This window comes from Schistocerca cancellata, chromosome 3, assembly GCF_023864275.1.
Source record: "Schistocerca cancellata isolate TAMUIC-IGC-003103 chromosome 3, iqSchCanc2.1, whole genome shotgun sequence".
NCBI classification, from domain to species: Eukaryota; Metazoa; Arthropoda; class Insecta; order Orthoptera; family Acrididae; genus Schistocerca; species Schistocerca cancellata.
Window position 1 is genome coordinate 775,810,015 of NC_064628.1, and position 25,186 is coordinate 775,835,200.

The 25,186-nt window shown below is 39.9% G+C and overlaps 1 protein-coding gene across 1 annotated transcript in view; it reads right to left on the minus strand.

Moving 5' to 3' along the window:
• Positions 1-2,191: 2,191 nt before the first annotated feature.
• The window catches only part of LOC126175820 (probable E3 ubiquitin-protein ligase HERC3), a 34,134-nt gene continuing 11,139 nt past the window's right edge, over positions 2,192-25,186 (minus strand). The window contains exons 5-7 of the mRNA XM_049922813.1: positions 14,614-14,900; positions 3,570-3,839; positions 2,192-3,402 (exon numbers count right to left, since the gene is read on the minus strand). Coding sequence (XP_049778770.1) covers positions 3,194-3,402; positions 3,570-3,839; positions 14,614-14,900 — 766 coding nt within the window. The 3' untranslated portion in view covers positions 2,192-3,193. The remainder of the gene's footprint in view (positions 3,403-3,569; positions 3,840-14,613; positions 14,901-25,186) is intronic.

A 25,186-nucleotide genomic window follows, 5' to 3' on the forward strand; every position in this document is an offset into this window, starting at 1 on the left:
GCAGCACGGCTCAGTATTTCTACAGGGGACTTCCAACAAGTTGTTGACCATATCGAGCAATTACACTATGCAGCTGCGAAGGTCTAACATGATATTTGGAGGTATCACATGACTTTTGTCACCTCAGGGTAACTCAAAGATTTAATTCTGCTAAGCAATACAGCATCATTATGCATGCCTTCATGAACCACAAATTATTAGCAGGTGGAAAGCAAACCACACAGAGATAGTAGCCAGGCTTAAAAATGATATACTAGGAGACTACAGAAATATGCAGAATGGTTGATATACTGTAATGCATTTGTGTGTGTCAGGTGAATGACAGGGAAGAAAACGCAATTGAAGGACCAATTTGAGAAAGCTAAAAAGTCACTCACATCATAATGATTAGTGGCGACCTGTTTTCAATAGGATCTCATAAAATCGGGGGGTGGTAGCAGATGCAGAATGTTTGTTTCCAAGAAAGCTGCAAACAATTGAAAGGGTTTTTCCTTTGAAGCAAACATTCATCAAATTCTGGACAAAGCAGCATTTAGAAACAGCTCATGAAATAAGCTGAGAACTTTCTTGCATTTTTGCTTGTGCTTGATGAAAGCAGTGATGTTACTGACTGTGCTCAGCTTTCAGTATTTGTACATGTCAGTATGGAGCTGTAAATAACATAATAACATTCTGATATATTACTACTCAATTTCACTGTGACAGGTCTTTATGTTTTTGAATCGGTGGAGAATGCGAATTTGAAGTGAGATAAACTCCATACTGTAGTCACAGAAAATGCTCCACAAATGACTGGGCAGCATCAAGGTTTCACTTCTCATTTAAAAATAACTCAGATGAGTATTCAGTAAACATCTTTTGACTATTCTTTGTTTCACTCACAAAGGGGTAATGCTGAAGCAGTGGAACTGGGTAACGATGAAATTTGCAGTCAAGTGTGTTCATTTTGATTGGTGTCAAGGTGTAAACCGTTGCCAATTTAATGGAAGTGCAATATGAGGACATACCTTGACACTGCACAGTTCATTGGCTAAGTTGAGCGAAAGTTGTTGATATTTTCTTTGCAACTCGTGAGGGAATCTCTCTCTCTCTCTCTCTCTCTCTTAAAATGAAGGGGAAAGACATACATTGTCTGAAAGATTGAAAATGGAATCAGACCTAGTGGTCCTCGCTGACAAATTTATATTTCAATTTAAACGTATCATTGCAGGGCAAAGAGCAGTTAAGAGTTGACATGCACAATCAAATCAGAGTGTTCATAGAAAAGTTACAATTTGTTTGAGGAGGCAAATGGGCACAGTTCCATAACAGAATTTTAAAGATTTTTCAGTCACCTGGTTTCTTTAAAACTATCCCAAAATACGAGTTCGACATTTATCCAGCTAAGATAAAGCAGCTCATCACATCTTTTGAAACAAGATTCCGAGAGCTCACAACTATGGAAATTTAGTGAAATTGTTCAGCACTCATTTCTGCTTCCCCCAATAAATTATCATCACTACAGTTAGAAGTTAAAGAGTTGCGAAGTCCAACTTTGTGGAAACACAGGTACAACCCATGCTAAATTTGTCATGGTGGTATGATTCATTACAACAAAAAACACTTTCCCAAGCTAAACAAAAATGTGGCACAAATCATGTGCAGGTGTTCTCAGGAATGAAATGATTAAAAAAACGACGAATAATCATTTCTTCAGGAGGTAACAATGAAGGGTCTTTTCTGCTCTAACATTTGAACACTTCAACAGCTGATATTTCCGCACTTGTTGTGAGCAGAAAATGTTTAATATCAGTAGCCCCATTAACATATTCAATTTCTTTTAAAACATTTTTCATTTAGTTCCATAATTTTCCATTTCCCTCTAGTAGCATGAAGTTAGATCATAGCAGCTAAGAGTATGAAATTGGCTATCATGTAAGATCTGGCAGGCAGATCAAAACGCTAGTCATGCCACGTGCCACTGGCTCATTTGATTGCTCACAACCAGTGAAAATTCTCTGTGCAGCAAGCAGAATTACATGGCTTATTTTCAATGCTATTTTTGAATAAATCATTTGTTTCTTTTTTCACAGATCACTATGACCACCTTACTGGTCAAGGGCAAATTTATATTTAACTTTTGTTCTGAATGTTTAGATTGTTTCAGTATTGTTGGACAGATTAGTAGCATGAGTAGTCAAAACACAATAAGCACACAGTTAAAAAGTTTTATTTTACAAAAAGCTATTTTCTTTTGGGAACAACAGAATGGCAATTTCTCACAATAAAAAGGCAACACTCATATTCATGTCTTAGCAGGCTTCAAAAATTATAGTTAGGTATTAGCAGGTATTGAAAAATTTAATTCAGTAATTATGACAATGTGTAAGTACTTAAATGGAAGTACTAAAGTTGATGACAGGCTTAGGACAAAAATTTTAAGAACTTCACAATAGCAAAATTTAAAAGCAAGTTTAACTATCTTTGATGTTTCTGATTATTAGCACAATTTCAAATAATGAGCGAACAATTTGAGAAAGGAAAAGCTTTTCAGGTCTTGTTACTTTGTTCTTAATAAAATAAATTACTGATAAACAGCAGAGAGAAAACTAGTATTTCCCTCCAGTACTTTTATCAATTAACCCGAAGATACTTCTGTTGTGAAGGTCATGTTAAGGACATTTATGATTGCATGTTTTATACTGATGGAACACTCAGAAACAGAGGAAATGTCTTTTTAACAATCTGTTAAGTACTTATAATACCATACAGCTTGCCAGCCTATGAAGATTATTAGATGAATGTACAGAGATAATGTTTTATGTCAAGGCCTGAATACCTAATCCTTACAAAAAATCTGAAGTTTAGATCCACACATTACCATTTGCTAATATAACAGTCAAGCAAAATGACACACATTCACATTACTCAGTCTATTACACAAGATATTTCTTAATAAACAAATAAGTTATTTATATGTATATATTTGCACTATATAAAAAATAAAAGACTGCATATGTATAAAAAACTTAATTGATATTTTCTTCAGCAACATATTTGTACATACAGACCTAATAAAACTTAGGAATAAAAGAAAAATTTATTTTGTGCTTAGGACTTGCTTTAAAATATTATAAGCTGTAAAGTATATCACTCATAAGATCACAGAAATAAATATGGCACAATCTTGTACAATACTTTGAGCAACAAAAAGTCAGCACGCAGACAAGTCATCTTCCACTAACAAACCAGAGTTCCATGCTCCACATCTTACACCTACAACTTTCAGACTGCCGGTCTCTCCATTACTGCTGGCAGATGGTAGTGTTAGCCTTGTCATTTCATCGACATTAAGGAGTACACTTGGTCGCTTGCCTAGCTGTCCATATGCATTCCAACCACAGCCCCACACTGAACCATCATCTGAAATATTATGCATAAATGTAACAAACAATCTGTCACTGATAATTGTACATAATGAGAAACTAAAATGCCCCTGCATTGAGCAAATAATGAAAAAGCCAGGCCCATTTTCATGTGAATATATACCTACTTGCTATTTATTTTTATTGAAACACTATGCTACTAACCTAAAAGTACTATTGTGTGACGGCTTCCACACCCCACCTCCTTCACATTGGCATAGATACCAGATGGGAAGTCTACAGGCATTGGCACTCCAATTAGAGTTGACGGATCTTTTTCAAAGGAGCTGTCTTTTTCATCAGTCTTAAATGCATCATCTTCATCAGCACCAGCTTTCCGCTTTTTTGCCTTGTTTTCATCACTATGGACCCCTGAGCTTTCATCATACTTTCTACACCCAATCTGAGAGAAACCGCTGTCATCAACATCACCACCTATGGGATAGAAATAATTAGACAAAACACAGATCAAATACATGAAACAGGCTAAGTTGACTTATGTGCCAACCATAATTAATCTGCAAATGAGTAGTTAGCCATCCTCTATTACTATACTACAAAAAATACTATACAAACCCTGAGAAGGGGATATGTTATTTATCAAAAGAAGGAAGCAGAGTAGATCCTGTATAGAAGAAATATACAAATACAGCACTGACACTAAATTTATAAATCCTTCAACAATTTTGTGCAAGGTTGGAACCACCATTAGAAAAAAGTCCTGTCATGCCACATTACAAGATCTGTTGCGAGTTATGCGATGACTGCAAGTAAGAAAATCAAATCGGGGGATTGTGCGCACGAAGTTTTTGTTATGTGTTTGTATAACACATATTGCAGTATACTCAAACACCCAATTCCCATGTAAGTATTGGTATTTGAGGCGAGAGAGGAGAAGGGAGAGGAAGACTACGTATTTGAAAAGTGCCAGATGGAGTTTGGGCAGATGCTTCAGAACTCATATTTCTTAGCTAGTTCTTGTCCAACTGGGCTATGCTAAACTTTTAACAATCTCTCCATTGACAGGATACCGGACCACAACAGCAATGGCAATAATTACAGTGGTAACTGCCACACACTTGGCAAATGAGAGAAGGGGTTGTTCCAAAACAAAACATACTTCTGTTTGTAGAAATTGCAACACAAAGAATCGATGGTTGGGATGAATGTACACTCTGCAAATTTTCAGAATAGTATGCCACAAAAGTAAACTAAAATAGTGAAGAGATCACATAGACTTAGGCTATGCACCACCCTCTATTATGCAAGCAGAAAACTTGCTAAGCCTAGCTTATGCAGTGAATGGGCTTCAAAGTGGAAATATGTAAACACCTGTCAATGTGATAGTTTGGGCACCTGATGAGTACAACATAAGATTTCAATTATATAGTGAGGGCTATGTGAAGAGTAACAATTACTTTGGAGAGATTTTCAAGCCCAAAGTATCATTCCTCCTCTAGGTCAGTCTAATACGAAGAAACAAAATCTGGCAAAAACCATCATTTGTACCATTGATCTTCACTGATCACCATCTGTCATCTACTTTGCATTTTCATGAAACTGTCATAAAATGTAAGGAAAGTAACTCATATTACATGCCGCGGAGTAATCATTTGAACAAGCTAAAAACCATTCTCAAATAACTAAACCTGATAAATATCAGTAAATGGGAGCGACATATGTTGTTAGGATTTCAAATGGCATATGGATACAACTTTTGGTGGTTCTGTAATGGTTTTCTATGTAGCTAACAATTTGAAAACAGTCAATGATATGTGAGTAATACAATATTTCTACACGTAATTGTTGAACAGTCTTCAATTTAGAACATACATGAAGCAGTAATAGTAACAAATTACTGATTATGCCATAATATCCTAGCAAAAATGGCAGAACTTTCCTATTGGAAATGTGACATTACACACTACCTGTGTATGACACTGACAGACCAACACACTAGAAGCAACTGATTGTCAGACAAATTTATTGCCTTTCCATCATACCTAAGTGTAACAACCTAATCAAATACTGTATCTTCAGAGTTACCTTCCATTATGAAGTGCCTGTAATTCTCATCTTATCAGTAATACTTTTCTGACATCACTTAAATAAATATGAGCTCCAATTTGAACTTTTTTTTTTTTTTTTTTACTGGAGATGGGCACTAGAAACCCACAATACTATTTCAACAACTTATCTCACTCCATGTAAATAGTTTCAGCAGAAGATTGATTGACAGAGAGAAAGGTAAGAGGCACAACCCCATAACAGGAAGGAACGAAGATTAGATTACAATCTCTCGTCGATTACAATATGAACAAGGAGCAGTAGCTGGAGAATGACTGGGGGATGTAAGTGTCCTTTTCAAACAAACTATCACAGCATTTGCCCAAAACAGTCTAAGAAAAGAACAAAAAACCTAAATCTTTATGGTCATGGATTTGAGCCCTGACATCCTAAATGTGATTCCGGTCTTACTACTGTGCCGCCTTTTTTCCGACAAAGTCCCACAACAATCAAATAGTACAAACTCGACCAGCTGGTGCCTCTGGTAATTAAGGACTGTGGAAATTGTGTGTCCAATGAAACTGTTTTTGTTAGTTTTCAGGGCCAGTTTAAGTCAAGGCAAATGGAAATTTTTTGGAGAAGAACCTTTGTGACTTTGACACTGTCCAGACTACTAACAAGATTTTGAAGAATTGTCAGAAAGGATAATTCTTGGATAGCATTCAATAACTTCCTTCAGACAGTTCACTGGATTGTGTATCGTAATCTCTTCATATCACATCAGCATTTTTTTCCCTAATGGCATCTATCTGCCTTCCATTTGTTTGTTTTCTATGACTTTCCTTTTGCAATCCAGTAAAAGAACTCCCTTCATGTATCATCCATTAGTTTTGCAGAATGTCCCACCCCATTTTGTTTGTTTCTCTGCCTCTTAGCAATTTCAAACATCCCAGAGGAGCGGGAGGGGGATTGTCCTATATATACCTGGCACTGGCTCACCGCTGGTCAGTACATCAGCACACCTGATGATGGCAATGTGGTAGATTGCCGAAATATTGTGTCCTATGCACACTCATACCAGGCTTTTGACCCGAGATTTATTTTGTCTAGTGAAGTTTTACTTTTGCAAGTTTAATACATGCAGAGATAGGGTCATTTATTTGACCCCATATTGCAGCTATCAACAGTACACATGGGAGTTTTCTGCAAATCTGAGACATAACATCCCCAGCAATATTTTCTTGAAATAAACAAAACTTGACTAACTTTTACAAGTTTTTGCACTCTATTTAGCACAATAATAAAAACATTTCCTGAGCAATTTGCATATAGATAATGCTAAGCAAATTTGGCCAAAAAAATAGACACTTCAAAAATGTGAAGTTTAGCTTTTTATATCTCCGGAAGTAATTGTGGGACACACCTGATACTTTCCACATAACTTATCAATATAAGGTCATAGAATACAAAATTTTATTCTCCTATTGATTTATAATAGTTTACAAATTGAAAGCAAAGTTGTTGATTTTTCTAAAAATGCCAAAAATGGCTATTTTTGCCCCCACAATTAAAAAAAGTCTTCCACAAACTAAAATATTTTTGTTAGAAAGATCATGTTCTAAATCACCTAAACTATTTGGCTTTGCAATGCAAGCATATGATGCTCTAAAAAAAAGAATAGAGAGGAGTTGTACTGAAAATGGGCCCCATGTTCCACTGGCACTCAAATTAAATCTGACATCCTTTATTATGCTATACAACTGGTTATTACTCTCTGTAGAAGGTAATATCAAAAGTCCCAATGACTAAGAAATGAGGTTGAGTCACAAGAACTGCGGGTAAGCAGTCTCTCTTTCTGCTTCTCAACACACTCAGCTCCACAAAAAATTTTTTTATAAAAAATGAAATTGATCAAGGAATCAAATAGAAAGACTAGTTTTCTTTTTTATGCAGCTCTAACAATTTGAGACTATCACATTTGGAAAATAATTTTTTTGGTTCTGTGTTACCAAAATTTCTTCCCAAACAATCCCGTCAGTGAAATAATCTTGCCAGCAGTATAGTTTTCCTCACAACATTAATGAAACCTTTAAAAGATTCAAGTAGCTTGAAATAAACAGAAGCTTATGATCATGAAAGAGACCTCTTCTGACTTTGGCCTCCAACACTTATCAAGTTTGAGAACATGTGGTAAAGAAACCCACCCGTTGCTGCTGTTGCACAGCTATTGGCTGGGGCCCCTATGGCAACAGGGATTCTAGTTTTCTCACTTTAAAAGGAACCAGCAATGATTAAGCCACTGGAACATACCAACACATTCATACAATTTTCCATGTGTATATCAGAGGTCCACACTGACAGCAAACTATGCTAACACTAAGTACACTATACCTTACACCAGAATTAAACTAGCACATCAACAGCATTATACAAGAAAAAAGAGACACTAATAACTGTCTGTAACATGAATCTACCCCAAAAATATGTCAGGAAGACTGCTGTGGACTTCACTTAAATTTACACAATGTGACAATTGTGTAAAACCAGCACGATATTTATACGCTGTGTGCTGCAGCTGTTATGCAACGATTTTTGCTACCATTATCTCCACTGACTTGGTATTGCACAGTTAAATTGTGAAGTCTACAACTAGTTTGAGTCCGTAGTTACCGTATTCACTCGAATCTAAGCCGCACTCGAATCTAAGCCGCACTCGAATCTAAGCCGCACTCGAATCTAAGCCGCACTCGAATCTAAGCCGCACTCGAATCTAAGCCGCACTCGAATCTAAGCCGCACTCGAATCTAAGCCGCACTCGAATCTAAGCCGCACTCGAATCTAAGCCGCACTCGAATCTAAGCCGCACTCGAATCTAAGCCGCACTCGAATCTAAGCCGCACTCGAATCTAAGCCGCACTCGAATCTAAGCCGCACTCGAATCTAAGCCGCACTCGAATCTAAGCCGCACTCGAATCTAAGCCGCACTCGAATCTAAGCCGCACTCGAATCTAAGCCGCACTCGAATCTAAGCCGCACTCGAATCTAAGCCGCACTCGAATCTAAGCCGCACTCGAATCTAAGCCGCACTCGAATCTAAGCCGCACTCGAATCTAAGCCGCACTCGAATCTAAGCCGCACTCGAATCTAAGCCGCACCTGAAAAATGAGACTAAAAATAAAGGGGAAAAAAAAATTCCCAAATCTAAGCCGCACCTGAAATTTGAGACTCGAAATTCAAGGGGAGAGAAAAGTTTTAGGCAGCACCTCCAAATCGAAACAAAGTTGGTCCATTGTAATATGAGACACAATTTAGGTCGAATGAATGACGATACAGCTACAATAGTTTGGTTCGAGTCTAAAGCTTAGCAGTTAAGCTTTACCAGGTAGCCATTGCTATGCGTCAGGCGCTCCGTCCGTATTTATACGGATACCCTTCCTTTTTCATGTGCTTCGTCTGGTTTGAATCGATTGCTTATTTTGCTTTGATCTGATAAGTGCCGTTTTCTATGTTATAGGTGTTTACGTCAGTCACTCGAAGCTGAAAATGCATTACTATACTGTGTCATGCATTGTTTGTCGCATTCTGATAGTGCGTGTTTACGGCCTGTCGCTGCTCGCGGCATGGCTTGCTTTCTGTGCGCGCTACCGCCGCCTACAATTTAAAAAAGAGAGGAATCGTCTCATTAGCGAAACAATGGCAAGAGACTGCTATTTGTTGTTACTTACACTGCTGCTTTCTTTGATAATGATCAACAAGAACCAAATAATAGACTGCGTATGATAGAACATGTTCTGAACGAGAGTTTGGCGAAAATTTTTCTCCGTTTGAAAATCTTGGCGGCCGCTTCTTTAGTACATCAAATTCTGCACAGAAATTAGTCATCTTAGATTTAAAAATCTAGTCAGTTGCCGTGCTTCATTTCTGACTGTATCACTATTAGGCATAAGAGTAATACGAATATAAACATGACAGGATACGTATATTCTTCCGCGTTTGCTGTTGTCTCACTCTAGTTTCGTAGTTTATTTGGCAGACAGGATTTAAATGAGATAGTAGCAAACACGATTGAATACATGGCAAAATGTTTATATTCGTATTATTCTTATGGTGAAGAGAATACTGTATGTGATTCACATTTCATCAGGTTCCTATTAGCAACCATCTCTTCTCACAGGTAGGAAAAAATTCGGAACGTAGAGTTGGCCATATTGACAAAAATCCCAGTATTACCAGTCGGATTTTCGTAGTACATTGAAATTCGAAGATGAACAATACGGAATTTGTATTTACTTCGTTGGATTATGTATGAAAAAGCAGTGGTCGAAACTCTGGCGGAGAAAAAAAGCTCGTCTTTCAATTTTATTTTTTTAAATTTTATTTACTGACGCAGAGGTTTTGGCGCCAGTATTTGTCTTTGTGCCTACAAAGGATGCCTGTGTAGCGCTACATATATTCGACGGCAGAAGTTAGTTGTGGCGGCACCTATCAACATTTTTCAGAACTTCCGCTTGCTTTGCACTCGATTCTAAGCCGCAGGCGGTTTTTTGGATTACAAAAACCGGAAAAAAAGTGCGGCTTAGATTCGAGTAAATACGGTATAGCAGAAATAGACTGGAATATGTCACTACGAGTCATGACAAAAGACCCAAGTTTTTGAAATTTTCAAGTTATTTGGATTTTATCTCGCTTCCTAGTCATCAAGAGTTTTGATATTGCCTTCCCCAGAGAATACTAAACAGTGTAGAACATAATACAAGATACCTGTGGAATTTGGGCCCTTTTTCAATGCATCTCCTCCCGGCACTTTTTACTGGCCTTCTACGGGTGTTCAGAAATTTCCATTATAAACTTCTAGGAGTTGTACAGGGGAGGGGGTACATAATATTTTGAATTGGAACCAATGTGCTGAAACATACTGTTTCCATTCTACAGCAGTTTCGGTTCAAGTATTTATCTCGCCCACTCCTGAGTGAGGAGCTGAATTAGGCACAATGCAGTACAATTATTAGGTAACAATTCAAAAGGGAACATCACAAAACATCCATTTTTTACCTAAGTACATTAGTATCAACACTTAAACATTCTATGTTTACATTATTCCAAAACAAAAAAGAACCCAGTATACCGTATGTACAGAACAGTACTGATGCATTAGAAGAGGGACTTGATGTGGCGACCAATGCTGTTACAGATATTGTACCTACGAAGCACATTCTGGTGCACACTCTTCGCTGCCATGTACTACTACTTGTCATATCTTTCCTGTTCCACTTGCAAACAGAGTGAGGGGAAAAAACATCTGTCTGTATGCCTCCGTTTAAGCCCTAATTTCATATATCTTATCTTTGAGGTCCTTACACGAAATGTATGTTGGCAGCAGTAGAATTGTTAGGCAGTCAGCTTCAAATGTCTGTTCTCTAAATTTTCTACATCTAATTTCTAGAAAAGAACATAACCTTCCCTCCAGGGATTCCAATTTGAGTTCCTGAAGCATCTCCTTAACACTTACATGTTGTCTGAACCTACCAGTAACACATCTAGCAGCCCACCTCTGAATTTCTTTGACATCTTCCTTCAATCTGACCTGATATGGATCCTAAACAATCTAGCAGTGCTCAAGAATAGGTTACACCAGTGTCCTACATGCAGTCTCCTTTACAGGTGAACCCCTCTTTCCTAAAATTATCCCAATAAACTGAAGTCTACCATTCACTTTCCATACCACAGTTCTCATGTGCTCATTCCACCTCTTATCACTTTGCAATGTTATGCCCTGATATTTAAACAACTTGCTCTCAAGCAGAACACTAATAATACTGTATCCGAACATTACAGGTTTGATCTTCCTACTCATCAACATTAGCTTACATTTTTCCACATTTAAGGCTAACTGCCATTTGTCACACCAACTGGAAATTTTGTCTAAGTTGTCTTTTACCTTCCTGTAGTCACTAACACTTGCAGCCAAGAACAACGTACTGGGTTCTATTACTTAAGAAGTCTTCAAGCCACTCTCCTATCTATGAATTGATTCCATATGCTCATACCTTCGTTAACAGCCTGCAATGTGGCATCATGTGAAATGATTTCCAGAAATGTGGAAACTGACTGTTGCTGTTCATCCAGTTCTCAGTATACCATGTGAGAAAACGAAGCCGAGTTTCGCACGAGTGATGCTTTCACCATCATGATTCATGCACATAAGCTTCATAGCATCAAGAAAGTTTATTATATTCAAACTGAGAATATGTTCAAGGATTCTGCAGCAAACCGAAGTTAGAGATATTGGTCTGTAATTTTGCAGGTCCATTCATTTACCATTCTTACATGATCGAGTAATCTGCGCTTTTTTCCACTCACTTGGGACTTTGTGCTGGGCGACAGATTCATGGTAAATGTAAGCCAGTTAAGGGGCCAATGCTGTAGAGTACTCTTTGTAAAATCGAACCGGAATTCCATCTTGACCAGGTGATTTATTTGCTTTCAAATCCTTCAGTTGTTTCTCTATGCTAGACATGCTTATTACTACGTTGTCCACACATGAGTCTGTCCAATGGTCAAATATGACTGTATGTATGTACAATTCTCTTGTGTGAACAATTTCTTGAACATGAAATTTAAAACTTCATCTTTTGTTTTGCTATCTTCAACTGCCACACCAGACTGAATAGAAGCCTTAGACTCACTTTGTGATTTTACATATGATCAGAATATTCTTGTGTTCTCTGCCAGATCTTTTGCTAAGGTGTGACAGTGGTAGTAGTTGTATGCTTCATGCATAGATCTTTTCACAGATGCTCTAATCTCTACTAACCTTCGTTGTCATCATTTATGCATTCTGTTTTGAACCAAGATTGCAACAGCCTCTGCTTCTTCACCATCCTCCGAATTTCCTCCTTGAACCATGGTGGATCTTTTCACCCTTTATCCACTTATTAGGCATATATCTCTCCAGACCACGATTTACAGTCTGCTTAAACTTTGCCCATTATTCACCCACATCCATCTTACTGGAACTAAGTGATGCCAACTCACTAAGTGAGATGTTAATAACTGGTTATCTGCTCTATCTAGTAGAAATGCTCTCCTAGCCTTCTTGACTGATTTGTTAATGTTTGCAATCATAGTTTCTATAATGACATCCTGATCACTAATCCCTGTTTCTATACTGACACTGTCAATAAGGTCTGTATTTGTAGCTACAAAGTTGAAGATACTTCCATTGCGAGTGGGCTGCTAAGGTGGCTGCTCAATATAAGTGCTCAAAGGTATTTCGAATGACTACCCGTATACGGGACTTTAATACGGGTCTCCCTGCTTACAAGGCAGGAATGTTGACCATTACACCACCACAGCACTATGGTTAACATTACTGCATGGACTACCTAAGTCCAATAATTAAATTTTCATCTAGATATTTAAGTCTTATCTTTATTTACAAAAATTATGGAAGCTCAGTAAATGAATTAAAATGTTAACCATAGTACTGTGGTGGTGTAATGGGCAGCCTTCCTGCCTAATAAGCAGGGAGACCTCTCTTTATGTCCCAGCCATGGCACAAATTTTCATTCATTTCCTCAGCTTCAATCATTATCATAGATAAAGATGAGACTTAAATGTCTCGTGGAAAATTTAATTATAAGACCTAGTGTAAATGCTCGCACTGCAAAACCAAATGTAGTTTTCAGGTGGTTTTGAAATTGGAAATTTGTGGTAAGGACTCTGGGACCAAACTGCTAAGGTCATTGGTCCCTAGGCTTACACACTAATTAAACTAACTTACACTAAGGACAACACACACACACACACACACACGCCCGAGGGAATACTTGAACCTTAGATGGGGAGAGCTGCACAAACCGTGACAAGACTCCTCAGACTGCATGGCTACCCCGCATAGCTGGTGGTTTAGAACATGGTCTTTCTAATGGGAACAGTTTGAAAGAGTTTGCAGAAGACTTTTACAAAAGTGGGCAATATATAGCCATTTTTTGAAAAAAACGTCAACTTTGGCCGAAACTTGTAAACTATTTGAAAACAACACGACAGTTAAGTTTTAGATTCTAATTTCTTCTATTGGCAAGTAGTTACGTGCAAAATTTCAGATTTATCCCCACAAATACTTCCAGAGATATAAAATGAACTTCAAGTTTTTTTAAAAGTCTATTTTTTCAGTTGACTGCTTCAGATTATCCATACACAAATTGTTTGGGAAAGTTCTTTCTTATTATTTCACTTAAGAGTACAAGATGACCTAGTTTTGTTTGTTTCATGAAAACATTACCAGAGATATTATGTCACGAAATTATCAAAAACTCAATGGTGCACTATTGATAGTTGCACTGTGGTGTCAAATAACCATATCTCTGGAAATATTGAATTAATGATCATAAAACTTTACCAATGTTCACTGGGAACATGTGCAACTGTTCATACAAAATTTCATCAAAATCCTTGATCATCATGTGTGAATCTCTACACCACTTGGCATGGATGACTCTTCCACACCAATACTTGTGTAGTGCAGAAGACACAAATTAACATTATAGTAACACTACAAAATAATGTAGTCTAAGCTAGCTATGATAAATGGAAGAACATTATAATATATGACTATGAAATGGAATAAATATTAGCCATCTTTATCCACAGTAAGGATATAACTAATTTTAATACTGAAATATTTACTTTGGTGAACAATTTACATAAGATTTTTTTCTTAAAATGTTGAGGTGAACACGAATCCAAGACTAAATACTGAATGAGACACCGAAGCATTTGCCCACTGGATCAGCTTGCTACCTGGTTATCATTATTAAGATTTCGGTACCAGAGGAACCTTCTATGCCGATATTCTCAGAAACCACTTAAGTGGAATTTCTACCAAATTTGTGATCAAAAAATGCCACACTCCCTTTGTAAGGTACTTTGATCCATACTGAATAATGTTTCACAACTCCTTTTCCTCCTGAGTGTGTCACTTGTGGTATATTCAGACTCAAGGTGGAACTACATTAGCATATCATCCTGCTGCAGCAACAACAAAGCCACACCTACAGCCCCTTCAGAATTCCATGATCATTCAGTGGCAATGATTTAAACTGCTTTCCATGGCTTATCATGACATGTATTGGTGTTTTCAGAGTCCAAAACCAACAACTGAAAGTTGTCAGGTGACACAGCATTTTCCTGTGTGGCTTACCTTTGTCAGCAGGTGACCTAGCTGTCCCTTTCTCAGAGAGCTTCCTTTCAAGAGCTGTGCTTGATGAGTCATCAAGCCTGCCATTGGCACTTTTTCTTCTACGAAAAGCCGGTCGGCCTAACTGACCTGAATTATTCCATCCCCACATGTACAAATCACCGGATAATGTGACAGCTGCAGAATGCCATCCACCAGCTGCCACAAATGTTACATGCAGTCCACTCAAAACCTCCACTTCACAAGGTTTCTCTTCGTTTTCAAATGTGCCCAGTCCAAGCTGACCACGCCTATTCAAAAATTAGAATGTTAAAATTAATCTAGTATTAACATACAAATTTATAATATACCTGCAAGTATCCTATTACGGACAGTAAAACACAAAATTAAATAAAAATATTTACTACAGATCATTTCTATTGTTAAGAAAATTGGGTGTAGAAAACTATGACAAGACTTAATTAAAAAAACTGCTAAGTATTCTAGCTTATTGTATATGGGAAGTATTATGGAACTGGCACCGGTTAATTTTTGATTGGTTCTATACACTTTACTTTCATTATCACTATTTAAATGAGTAGCTACAAGAATTTTTGGACAATAACTTCCATTTATTATGTAGACGCTCCTGGTAAAGGCATGTAAAACACAAACCTTCATATGAAAAGTATGTCAGTATATATTCTCTTCTGAAGTGTAATAATCAGGAAACCATTACCAAAACGTCATTTACAACAACCCATGAAACCAGTAAATAATAATACAATAATAACACAAGTAACATCCACTACATTTCCCCATAATTTTCTTCACTAACGAGACCTAAGGGTGCAAAATATTATGCGGCTGTAAACTGACACAGACTGACTGACTCACTGAAGGAAGGAAGGAGGGAAGGAAGTAAGGAAGGAAGGAAGATGGGGTTTAAAGTCTGATCGACATCGAGGTAATTAGAAACTGAGCACAAGCTTGAACTGTGTCAATGATGGCAAAGGAAATCTACTGTGCCTTTTCAAAGGAATCATCCTGCCATTTGCCTGAACTGATTTAGGGAAACCATGGAAAGCCTAAATTTGAATGTCCAGATGCAAGATGCAAGTTTGAACCATTGTCCTCACGAACACATGGCCAATGTATGAACTATTGCACCACCTCACTCTGTGCAGCAGTATATTACTACTACATTTTCCTTACTGCATTCATTACACACTAACAAGAGATGATCATCTTACCCTCATATTTTAAGGAGAAAAAAAAAGCTCAACTGCAATATATCAGCCCCAGCAATCAATTCTGTGTGAAAATTTGGGGCATATTCTGATCGTACACAGCTATGACCTGAAAGTAGAGTTTTTAATCTTGTGTGTGCATTGGTTGCTCCACTGCAGCCACTTAATACCCAAGTGCAAAGTGCTGTAAAATGGTGTGCATAAGAGGTTTATGAAATATTGTTTTGACAGCAGTAATGTCCTTTGTTAATTGCGTCAAAGTGTGTCGTTTCTAACCTGTAGCTAATGCTCAAGATCTGTTTGCTTTGAACATTTTTATGTTTAATTCACAAATGCAGTGTAAATGAATGAAACAAATGAGTATGTTAGTAAAGAAGTAGTTTAGCACTATTTAATAATTAACACTGATGTTGTGCATTGTTTCTTTGGATTTTAAAGCTTGTATTGTTAAAGTGAAGAACATTCACAGCAGATGTGCTGTTCTTCAACTTCACTGGCAGGATTGAATTTTAAATCAAAACCAGTTGACTTCATTTCATACTTCAGTTGCTTAAGTGTATTCTTTTGGATTTTGAGGCATATACATTGCTGCAAAATAGAAATGCAAGAATACTGTTAAAAACATTCTGTGAATAGTAGGGTGGTTCTTGTCATGCCACTGTACTGTACTTCACTATGGCATTAGGCAGTTGCATGCACAATGTGCATGCAGGAAAGTTTACAAGCTGTACATTCAAAGAGGTCACAACTGTGTAAATCAGAATTATGGCCCAAATTTTCAGGCGGGATGGACTTTTGGGACCGATAGCTCGCTAGTGTTCTTTTTTCTCCTAAATTCAACTACTAGAAGTTCCTTGGGCAAACAAACTTGAGCTATTTTTCTTAATGGAGATTGAGACTATCCATTAGTAAGGAATTTAAATTTCTTTCAGCAGACAAATTATCTTCTTTTTGTCTCTCACCTCAGTGCCTGCCAAATGATAGCCTAAAATTTTTCCAACTCTTTTCAATTAGACATACACAGAAGAAATATCTTACTATAGATATTACAGTCCAGTTGTGCAATTTTTTTCCTTTATTTGTGATGCTGGTGGTGCAATCAGCAAACCAATACAATAGTGCTTAACACTTTTACATATTTTCTCTAGGTATTCTGTTCACCCACATTACTAAAGAAAGACATCATGTGCTGCCAATAATAGTGAGGATTTGGAAACAAATGACCACACTCTTGCTTCTCTGATCTGTGGACTGTTTATACACTGTTACAAAGCATCAAAGGCTTGTCAATTTCTAAAGATACTTATGAATATAATAGAGGGAAACATTCCACGTGGGAAAAATATATCTAAAAACAAAGATGATGAGACTTGCCAAACAAAAGCGCTGGCAGGTCGATAGACACACAAACATACACACAAAATTCAAGCTTTCGCAACAAACTAAGGTAAGTCTTTCTGTTCCCGGGATTGGAATGACTCCTTACCCTCTCCCTTAAAACCCACATCCTTTCGTCTTTCCCTCTCCTTCCCTCTTTACTGATGAAGCAACTGTTTGTTGCGAAAGCTTGAATTGTGTGTGTATGTTTGTGTGTCTATCGACCTGCCAGCACTTTTGTTTGGTAAGTCTCATCATCTTAGTTTCTAAAGATACTTAATATGATTGGCAAGTGATTAATAAAAATGGGAACAAACGATTGCTTGAACAGGGGGACAAATGACTTACTTACTGGCAACTAACTGAAAACAGAATGGGACTGGAAGGTTATTTTCCATTATACACCACACTTCAATATGTTTTTGATCTTTACTTTTGTCAGTGTGTTATATTTAATAATCCTTTCGCCTTTACTTCCTTGGGAGCTGAGCAATGGAAAGTCAAATCACATAGTGGTTATATTAACAGCAAATTGCAATATAGCTCCAAAATTACAACACATGGGCTTGTCATTTTTGATTGGTTGTTCGGTTTACAGGGACGAAACTACGAGGTCATCAAGATCCACGAATAATTATCAAAAGAAGGATACAAAACAAAAATTCTGGGAAGCCTGACTGTAAGCAAGATACAATAAGACAGACAAATCAAGGAGAAGTAGGAGGGGACAGAGGGGTAGGGTGGGCAAGCTGCTCTGCCCAGAATGCAGTTGCAGGTCCCTGGAGAACGATATGCAGTGGGAGACACGCCCTCTGCAACCAGCCAGCACCACCTAATCAACCATTACCGTATGAGAACAAGTAGCGCAGAGAAGACAATAAAATTTTAGGAAAGAAAACATTAAAAGCGGTAAAAAAGGGGGGGAGAGAGGGAGGGAGGGAGGGAGAGGGAGAGAGAGAGAGAGAGAGAGAGAGAGAGAGAGAGAGAGAGAGAGAGAGAGAGAGAAGGTGGGATGGATAGAGGCCATGCCAGACCACTGTGCTAGGACCACCATGTGTCCACTGGGCCAGAGCAGTTAGATACCCCTCAAACACCTCAAATGGTCAATGATGCCAAAGTGCCCCACTTCACAAAGATGGGTAGACACCACCTACAACAATGAAACGTAAAATCAGGTCAGTTGCTTTGGTGTCGTCCACTAGCATCAAAGGTAGTGTCAGGAAGGTTAAGATATCACCGTACAGCAGCCAAATTTGGGCAGTATGGTACAATGTAGGTAACTGTAAGCTGAACACCTCATTAGCAGTAAGGCGGGTCCTCACGTCAGGGATTAGGGCCATGGGTCAGCCAAGTGTAGGTAATGTGTAGTGGATTCCCTGCGAGAAGTGCAAAGGGAAGACTGCCACATGATTGTGGTCTCCATTACTGCCACCAGTTTGTTTGGGGAGTTCAGGGCAGATCATTCTGAGTTCCAGAACTCCAACAATTGATGGCACAGAGTCGATCAAAGGTCCAGTTTTGGGACCCCCATTTCGATTATCAGCACCCTAATAGCCAACTTTGCCACATAGTAGACATGTTCATTCCCGAGATACCAAGATGTCCGCAGCTTCTAACAAGGATGACTGACCATCCAGCTTGAGGGAGGTCATATAGAAGGTCTTGGGAAGAGAAAGGTAGCACTGGTCTATAGTCTGAAGACTATTCAGGAAATTGCTGCAGACTGGACGCATCTTACCAGCACAAGAATGAGCGTGGCTGAGGGCTTGTTTGAGAGCCACCAATCCAGCGGGGAAGACACTCCATGCATTTGGCAGAAAGCGTAATTCACTGCACCTTGTTTCGAATCCAGAAATCGAGGACAATGAGGAACAGGTGGCAAAACACCATGGGGTCAACTGAATCTTTCACTCCAAAGGATAAATCGAGACAAATCCAAGTTCAGGGGACACACGCTGGGGGTGTACATGATTGCTCCTTCGCAAGAGGCAACAGTGAGTAAAGTGAGTTCAGAGCAGAGGCACTGTAGTTGAACTACAATTGTGACCCCAGTTCTGGGTCTCTGCTGTGAGAGGTGGATCATCCTATGACTAAAAAGGGCATGGTAATTTGGATACTTAGGGGAGCCGTGAACATGTAAAGCACAACTGAATAGCCGTTGTTGGCCCCTGATTGCCATGGAGGGGCACTACATCTACATCTACATGATTACTCTGCAATTCACATTTAAGTGCTTGGCAGAGGGTTCATCGAACCACAATCATACTATCTCTACCATTCCACTCCCCAACAGCGTGCGGGAAAAACGAACACCTAAACCTTTCTGTTCGAGCCCTGATTTCTCTTGTTTTATTTTTATGATTATTCCTACCTATGTAGGTTGGGCTCAACAAAATATTTTCGCATTCAGAAGAGAAAGTTGGTGACTGAAATTTCGTAAATATATCTCGCCGCGACGAAAAATGTCTTTGCTTTAATGACTTCCATCCCAACTCGCGTATCATATCTGCCACACTCTCCCCCCTATTACGTGATAATACAAAACGAGCTGCCCTTTTTTGCACCCTTTCAATGTCCTCCATCAATCCCACCTGGTAAGGATCCCACACCTTGCAGCAATATTCTAACAGAGGACGAACGAGTAGTGTAAGCTGTCTTTAGCGGACTTATTGCATCTTCTAAGTGTCCTGCCAATGAAATGCAACCTTTGGCTCGCCTTCCCCACAATATTATCTATGTGGTCTTTCCAATTGAAGTTGTTCGTAATTTTAACACCCAGGTACTTAGTTGAATTGACAGCCTTGAGAATTGTATGTACTATTTATCGAGTAATCGAACTGTAACGGATTTCTTTTGGAACTTGTGTGGATCACCTCACACTTTTCGTTATTTAGCGTCAACTGCCACCTGCCACACCATACAGTGATCTTTTCTAAATCGCTTTGCAACCGATACTGGTCTTCGGATGACCTTACTAGACGGTAAATTACAGCATCATCTGCGAACAACCTAAGAGAACTGCCCAGATTGTCACCCAGGTCATTTATATAGATCAGGAACAGCAGAGGTTCCAGGACGCTTCCCTGGGGAACACCTGATATCACTTCAGTTTTACTCGATGATTTGCCGTCTATTACTACGAACTGCGACCTTCCTGACAGGAAATCACGAGAACGGTGCCAAAAGCTTTCCGGAAATCTAGAAATACGGAATCAACTTGGGATCCCCTGTCGATAGCGGCCATTACTTCGTGCGAATAAAGAGATAGCTGCGTTGCACAAGAACAATGTTTTCTGAAACCACGCTGATTACATATCGATAGATCGTTCCCTTCGAGGTGATTCATAATGTTTGAATACAGTATATGCACCAAAACCCTACAGCAAACCGACGTCAATGATACAGGTCTGTAGTTTGATGGATTACTCCTACTACCCTTCTTAAACACTGGTGCGACCTGCGCAATTTTCCAATCTGTAGGTACAGATCTATCGGTGAGCGAGCAGTTGTATATGATTGCTAAGTAGGGAGCTATTGTATCAGCGTAATCTCAAAGGAACCTAATTGGAATACAATCTGGACCTGAAGACTTGCCCGTATCAAGCGATTTGAGTTGCTTCGCAACCCCTAAGGTATCTACTTCTAAGAAACTCATGCTAGCAGCTGTTCGTGTTTCAAATTCTGGACTATTCCATTCGTCTTCCCTGGTGAAGGAATTTCAGAAAACTGCGTTCAAGTAACTTCACTTTAGCGGCACAGTCGTCGGTAACAGTACCATCGGCACTGCGCAGCGAAGGTATTGCCTGCGTCTTGCCGCTTGTGTACTTTACATACGACCAGAATGTTTTTGGATTTTCTACCAAATTTCGAGAATGTTTCATTGTGGAACCTATTAAAGGCATCTCGCATTGAAGTCCGTGCCAAATTTCACGCGTCTGTAAATTTTAGCCAATCTTCGGGATTTCGCGTTCTTCTGAACTTCGCATGCTTTTTCCGTTGCCTCTGCAACAACATTCGGACCTGTTTTGTGTACCATGGGGGATCAGTTCCATCTCTTACCAATTTATGAGGTATGAATCTCTCAACTGCTGTTGCTGCTATATCTTTGAATTTGAGCCACATCTCGTCTACATTTGCATAGTCAGTTCGGAAGGAATGGAGATTGTCTCTTAGGAAGGCTTCTAGTGACACTTTATCCGCTTTTCTAAATAAAATTATTTTGCGTTTGTTTCTGTTGGATTTGGAAGAAACGGTATTGAGCCTAGCTACAATGACCTTGTGATCACTAATCCTTGTATCAGTCACGATGCTCTGTATTAGCTCTGGATTGTTTGTGGCTAAGAGATCAAGTGTGTTTTCGCAACCATTTACAATTCGCATGGGTTCGTGGACTAACTGCTCGAAATAATTTTCGGAGAAAGCATTTAGGACAATCTCTGAAGATGTTTTCTGCCTACCACTGGTTTTGAACAAGTATTTTTGCCAACATATCGAGGGAAGGTTGAAGTCCCCACCAACTATAACCGTATGAGTGGGGTATTTATTTGTTACGAGACTCAAATTTTCTCTGAACTGTTCAGCAACTATATCATCGGAGTCTGGGGCTCAGTAGAAGGCGCCAATTATTAACTTAGTTCGGCTGTGAAGTATAACCTCCACCCATACCAATTCACTCTAGTGCCAACAACGTTGAGTAGGCTGTTCACAGGCCTAGTTCGAAGGACTCCTGCTGCAAGTTGGACCCCATACTGGTGGATCTGGTCCAGTGACACAGCAATACCGAACCATATGCCAGGCACCCATAACCGAGATTGGACAGGATCAGGGCATTGTAAAACTGCAGAGGGTAGTGCAGTATGCACCCCAGTTGGTGTTACTGAGGCAGCAAAGTACACTGAGGTGTAGCCTGCAAGCCACTCACTGTTAAAGAATAGAGTCAGTTATTTACTGTATATCATATTTTTAGATATTACGTACGAACTTAGATCCATAGCGTAATCTCCCTTATGAGGTTACTTAAAGTAGTTTTAGATGGGGAAGCAACGTCAGTCGAGCTCTGAAGACCAATCCCAAAAAGAGATAAGTCTCCACTATGTTGAGTAATTGGTTGTCCAGGTAAAAGTCTGGTTGTGGATAAACAGTACAATGTCAACAGAACTGCACGACACGAGTCTTGACAGCAATAAAGAAAGCCATGGGTGACAGCCCATGACTGCAGCTTTCGAAGGGTGTCCTGCAGTCTGTGTTCAGTAACACCCACACTAGAGGAGCAATAGTACAAGCAGAAATTGTCAGTATACAGGAAGGTGATACTGAAGACCCCACAACTGCTGTTAGACCATTGATGGCCACTAGATAGAGAAGAACACTTAATACAGTACCCTGTGGGACCTCAAGCAATATGGAAGTGCTGTGGGAAGCACCAACTCGGATGCAGGAAGTGCAGTGCGACAAGAAGTTCTGGATAAAAATCAGAAGCGGTAGCAAGGTTGTGGTGTCACCGTGTGATGTCATAAGCCTTTTGGATATCTAAGAAGACAGTAATAAGGTACTGACATCAGTCAAAGTCTGTCTAGATGGTAGATTCCAGGCACACCAAATTAACAGTGGAATGGCATTGGCAAAAAACCACCCTGGAACAGAGCCTGAAGGCCCTAAGACTTGAGGAGCCAACGAAGAAGCTGGCTCATCTTACATTTGGGCAACTTACACCGAACATTGGTGAGACCAGTTGTGTGATAGCTGTCCATCTCTAGGTGGTACTTACCCAATTTCAGTACTAGGATGATGGTGCTTTCTCACCATTGAGATGGGAACCCACTTTTGCTCCAGATACGAGTGAAGATGGTCAGGAGATGATACTGACAATCCACCGATAGGTATCTGAGCATCTGGGTGTGGACGCAGTCTGGCCCTGGGGCTGTATCAGGGCAAAGGGCACTGAAAAATTCCCATTCCCTGAATGGAGCACTATAGGGCTACAAGATGACATTTAGTGAAAGATAACAGCCATTGCTCCATCCATTGTTAAAGGACACAAAAGGCAGGTTGGTAGTTCTCAGATGAAGTTTTAGCATAATGCAGAGCAAAATATTCGGCTACGGTGTCTGGGTCAGTGAAAACAGCGCCACTCAAGGAAATAACAAGTACATTTGCAAAGGTCTGGTATGCACAGGGGTTCTGATCTCCCAAACTTAAGAATGAGGTACATGTGGTTCAATGGTTGAAACGTACTATCCCCAGCATTCTTGCTTCCACCGTTTTGTTAAGTGGCGGACCTGGGCACATAGCCGTTTAAAGATAATGAGGTGCTCTATCAATGGATGCCACTTATGATGTTGGAAAGCCTGCCTACAATCTCTAATGGTCTCCGCGATTTCCGAGGTCCAACAAGGTACTCTCTTCCAATGGAGGGATCCTAAAAAATAGGGGATCGCTATGCCAGCTGCCAATAGAATGGCTTCTGTTGTGCCCTCGACAACTGCATCAATGCCTCCATGTAGCGGGGAGCTCAGAATGACAGTGGAGGTGAAAGCGTGCCAGTCGGCACTCTGGAGAGCCCATTTGGATGGGTGCCCATGAGAGTGACACAGGGAGGGACAGGGAGATTGGAAAGTGGTTGCTACCACAGGTCATTGTGAACCCTCCAGGGGATGGATGGGAGAAGACCATGGCTGTAAACAGATCAATGGCTGGGTTAGTTTCATGTGCCACAATGAAGAGTTTGGAGGCACCAGCATTGAAGAGACTTATGTCAAGACTTGCCAGTAAGTTTTCAATGTCTTTAATGATCATATGTCCACCCCACAAAAGGTTATGGGCATTGATGTCGCCCATGATTAGGCAAAGTGAGGGGAGCTGAGAAACCAATGCAGACAGTTATGTATTGAGGCACCACACCATTTGGAGGATAAAATCCTGAAATGCCCTTACCTGAACAGCCACAGTCTCCAAAGTTGAATCAAGAGCAACACGTCTGATATATACCAAGTCCAGAAATTTGTGGAAACTCCACCAGGCGAGCTTAAGAGATGTCACAGCTCAGGTGGTGGAAAAAACTGCTACAATTCCACTGGAGAATTGTGCTGTCTGCATACTGTGAGGGCTTGATGGGACCAAGGAGGCAAGTTATGTCCCAGGCTCACCTGTTGGCACTGGTTGAAAGGTGATGTTAACACATACAGGATCTGAGAAATGTTGTGTGTTGCGATGTGGAGCCTCAGGGGCCACTGGGATCGTTGCCGTGGCCACAGAAGCAGAACATATGGGATACAACGGCGATGGGGCCACTGGAATTTCCTTCATCTTCAAGGACGTCTTTTTGTTCTCCTTTTCCTTAGGGGGTTTGGACGACAGAGCCTCCCTGAATTAGTTTCAGGGACTGAAGAACATGAAGCCAGCAGTCTGTGGCTCCTTCAGCCACTGGTTGGTAAACTACTGCCGACTGGCAGATACCTTTGAGTGAAGTGTTGTCCCGAGCAACCCCTTCCTGGCGTGAGAAGCCAGACGAAGGTGATGTGTGTCCAGCTGGTGATAGGGATCGGCATCCCCAGTGGTTGGGAAGCCATTGCTACCAATGTGGGTGTGGAGGCAGCAGCAGCAGCAGCAGCAGCAGCAGCAGCAGCAGGACAGCCCCCAACCAGCAGGGGGCAGGCATGGTCGAATGGCTCCGAGGGCTCATTGTAGGATGCAGAATAGGGGAAGAGTACCATCATTCAAGGTAGTGACCTTGTCATAGATGTAGCCTACAACACAATCATGCAAGCAGGATGTGGATGCTCATACATTTTCTTCGCCTGTTGGTATGTCAGTCTGTCCAGAGTATAACATTCCTGTACCTTTTTTTCTCTCTGGAAGACAGTGTACGCTACTGAGCACAGAGATGGTGCTCTCCACAGGTTATTTAGACAATGGAAAGAGCACAAGGCACACTCACATGCCACAGCCGTCCACAATCCTGGCATTACAAC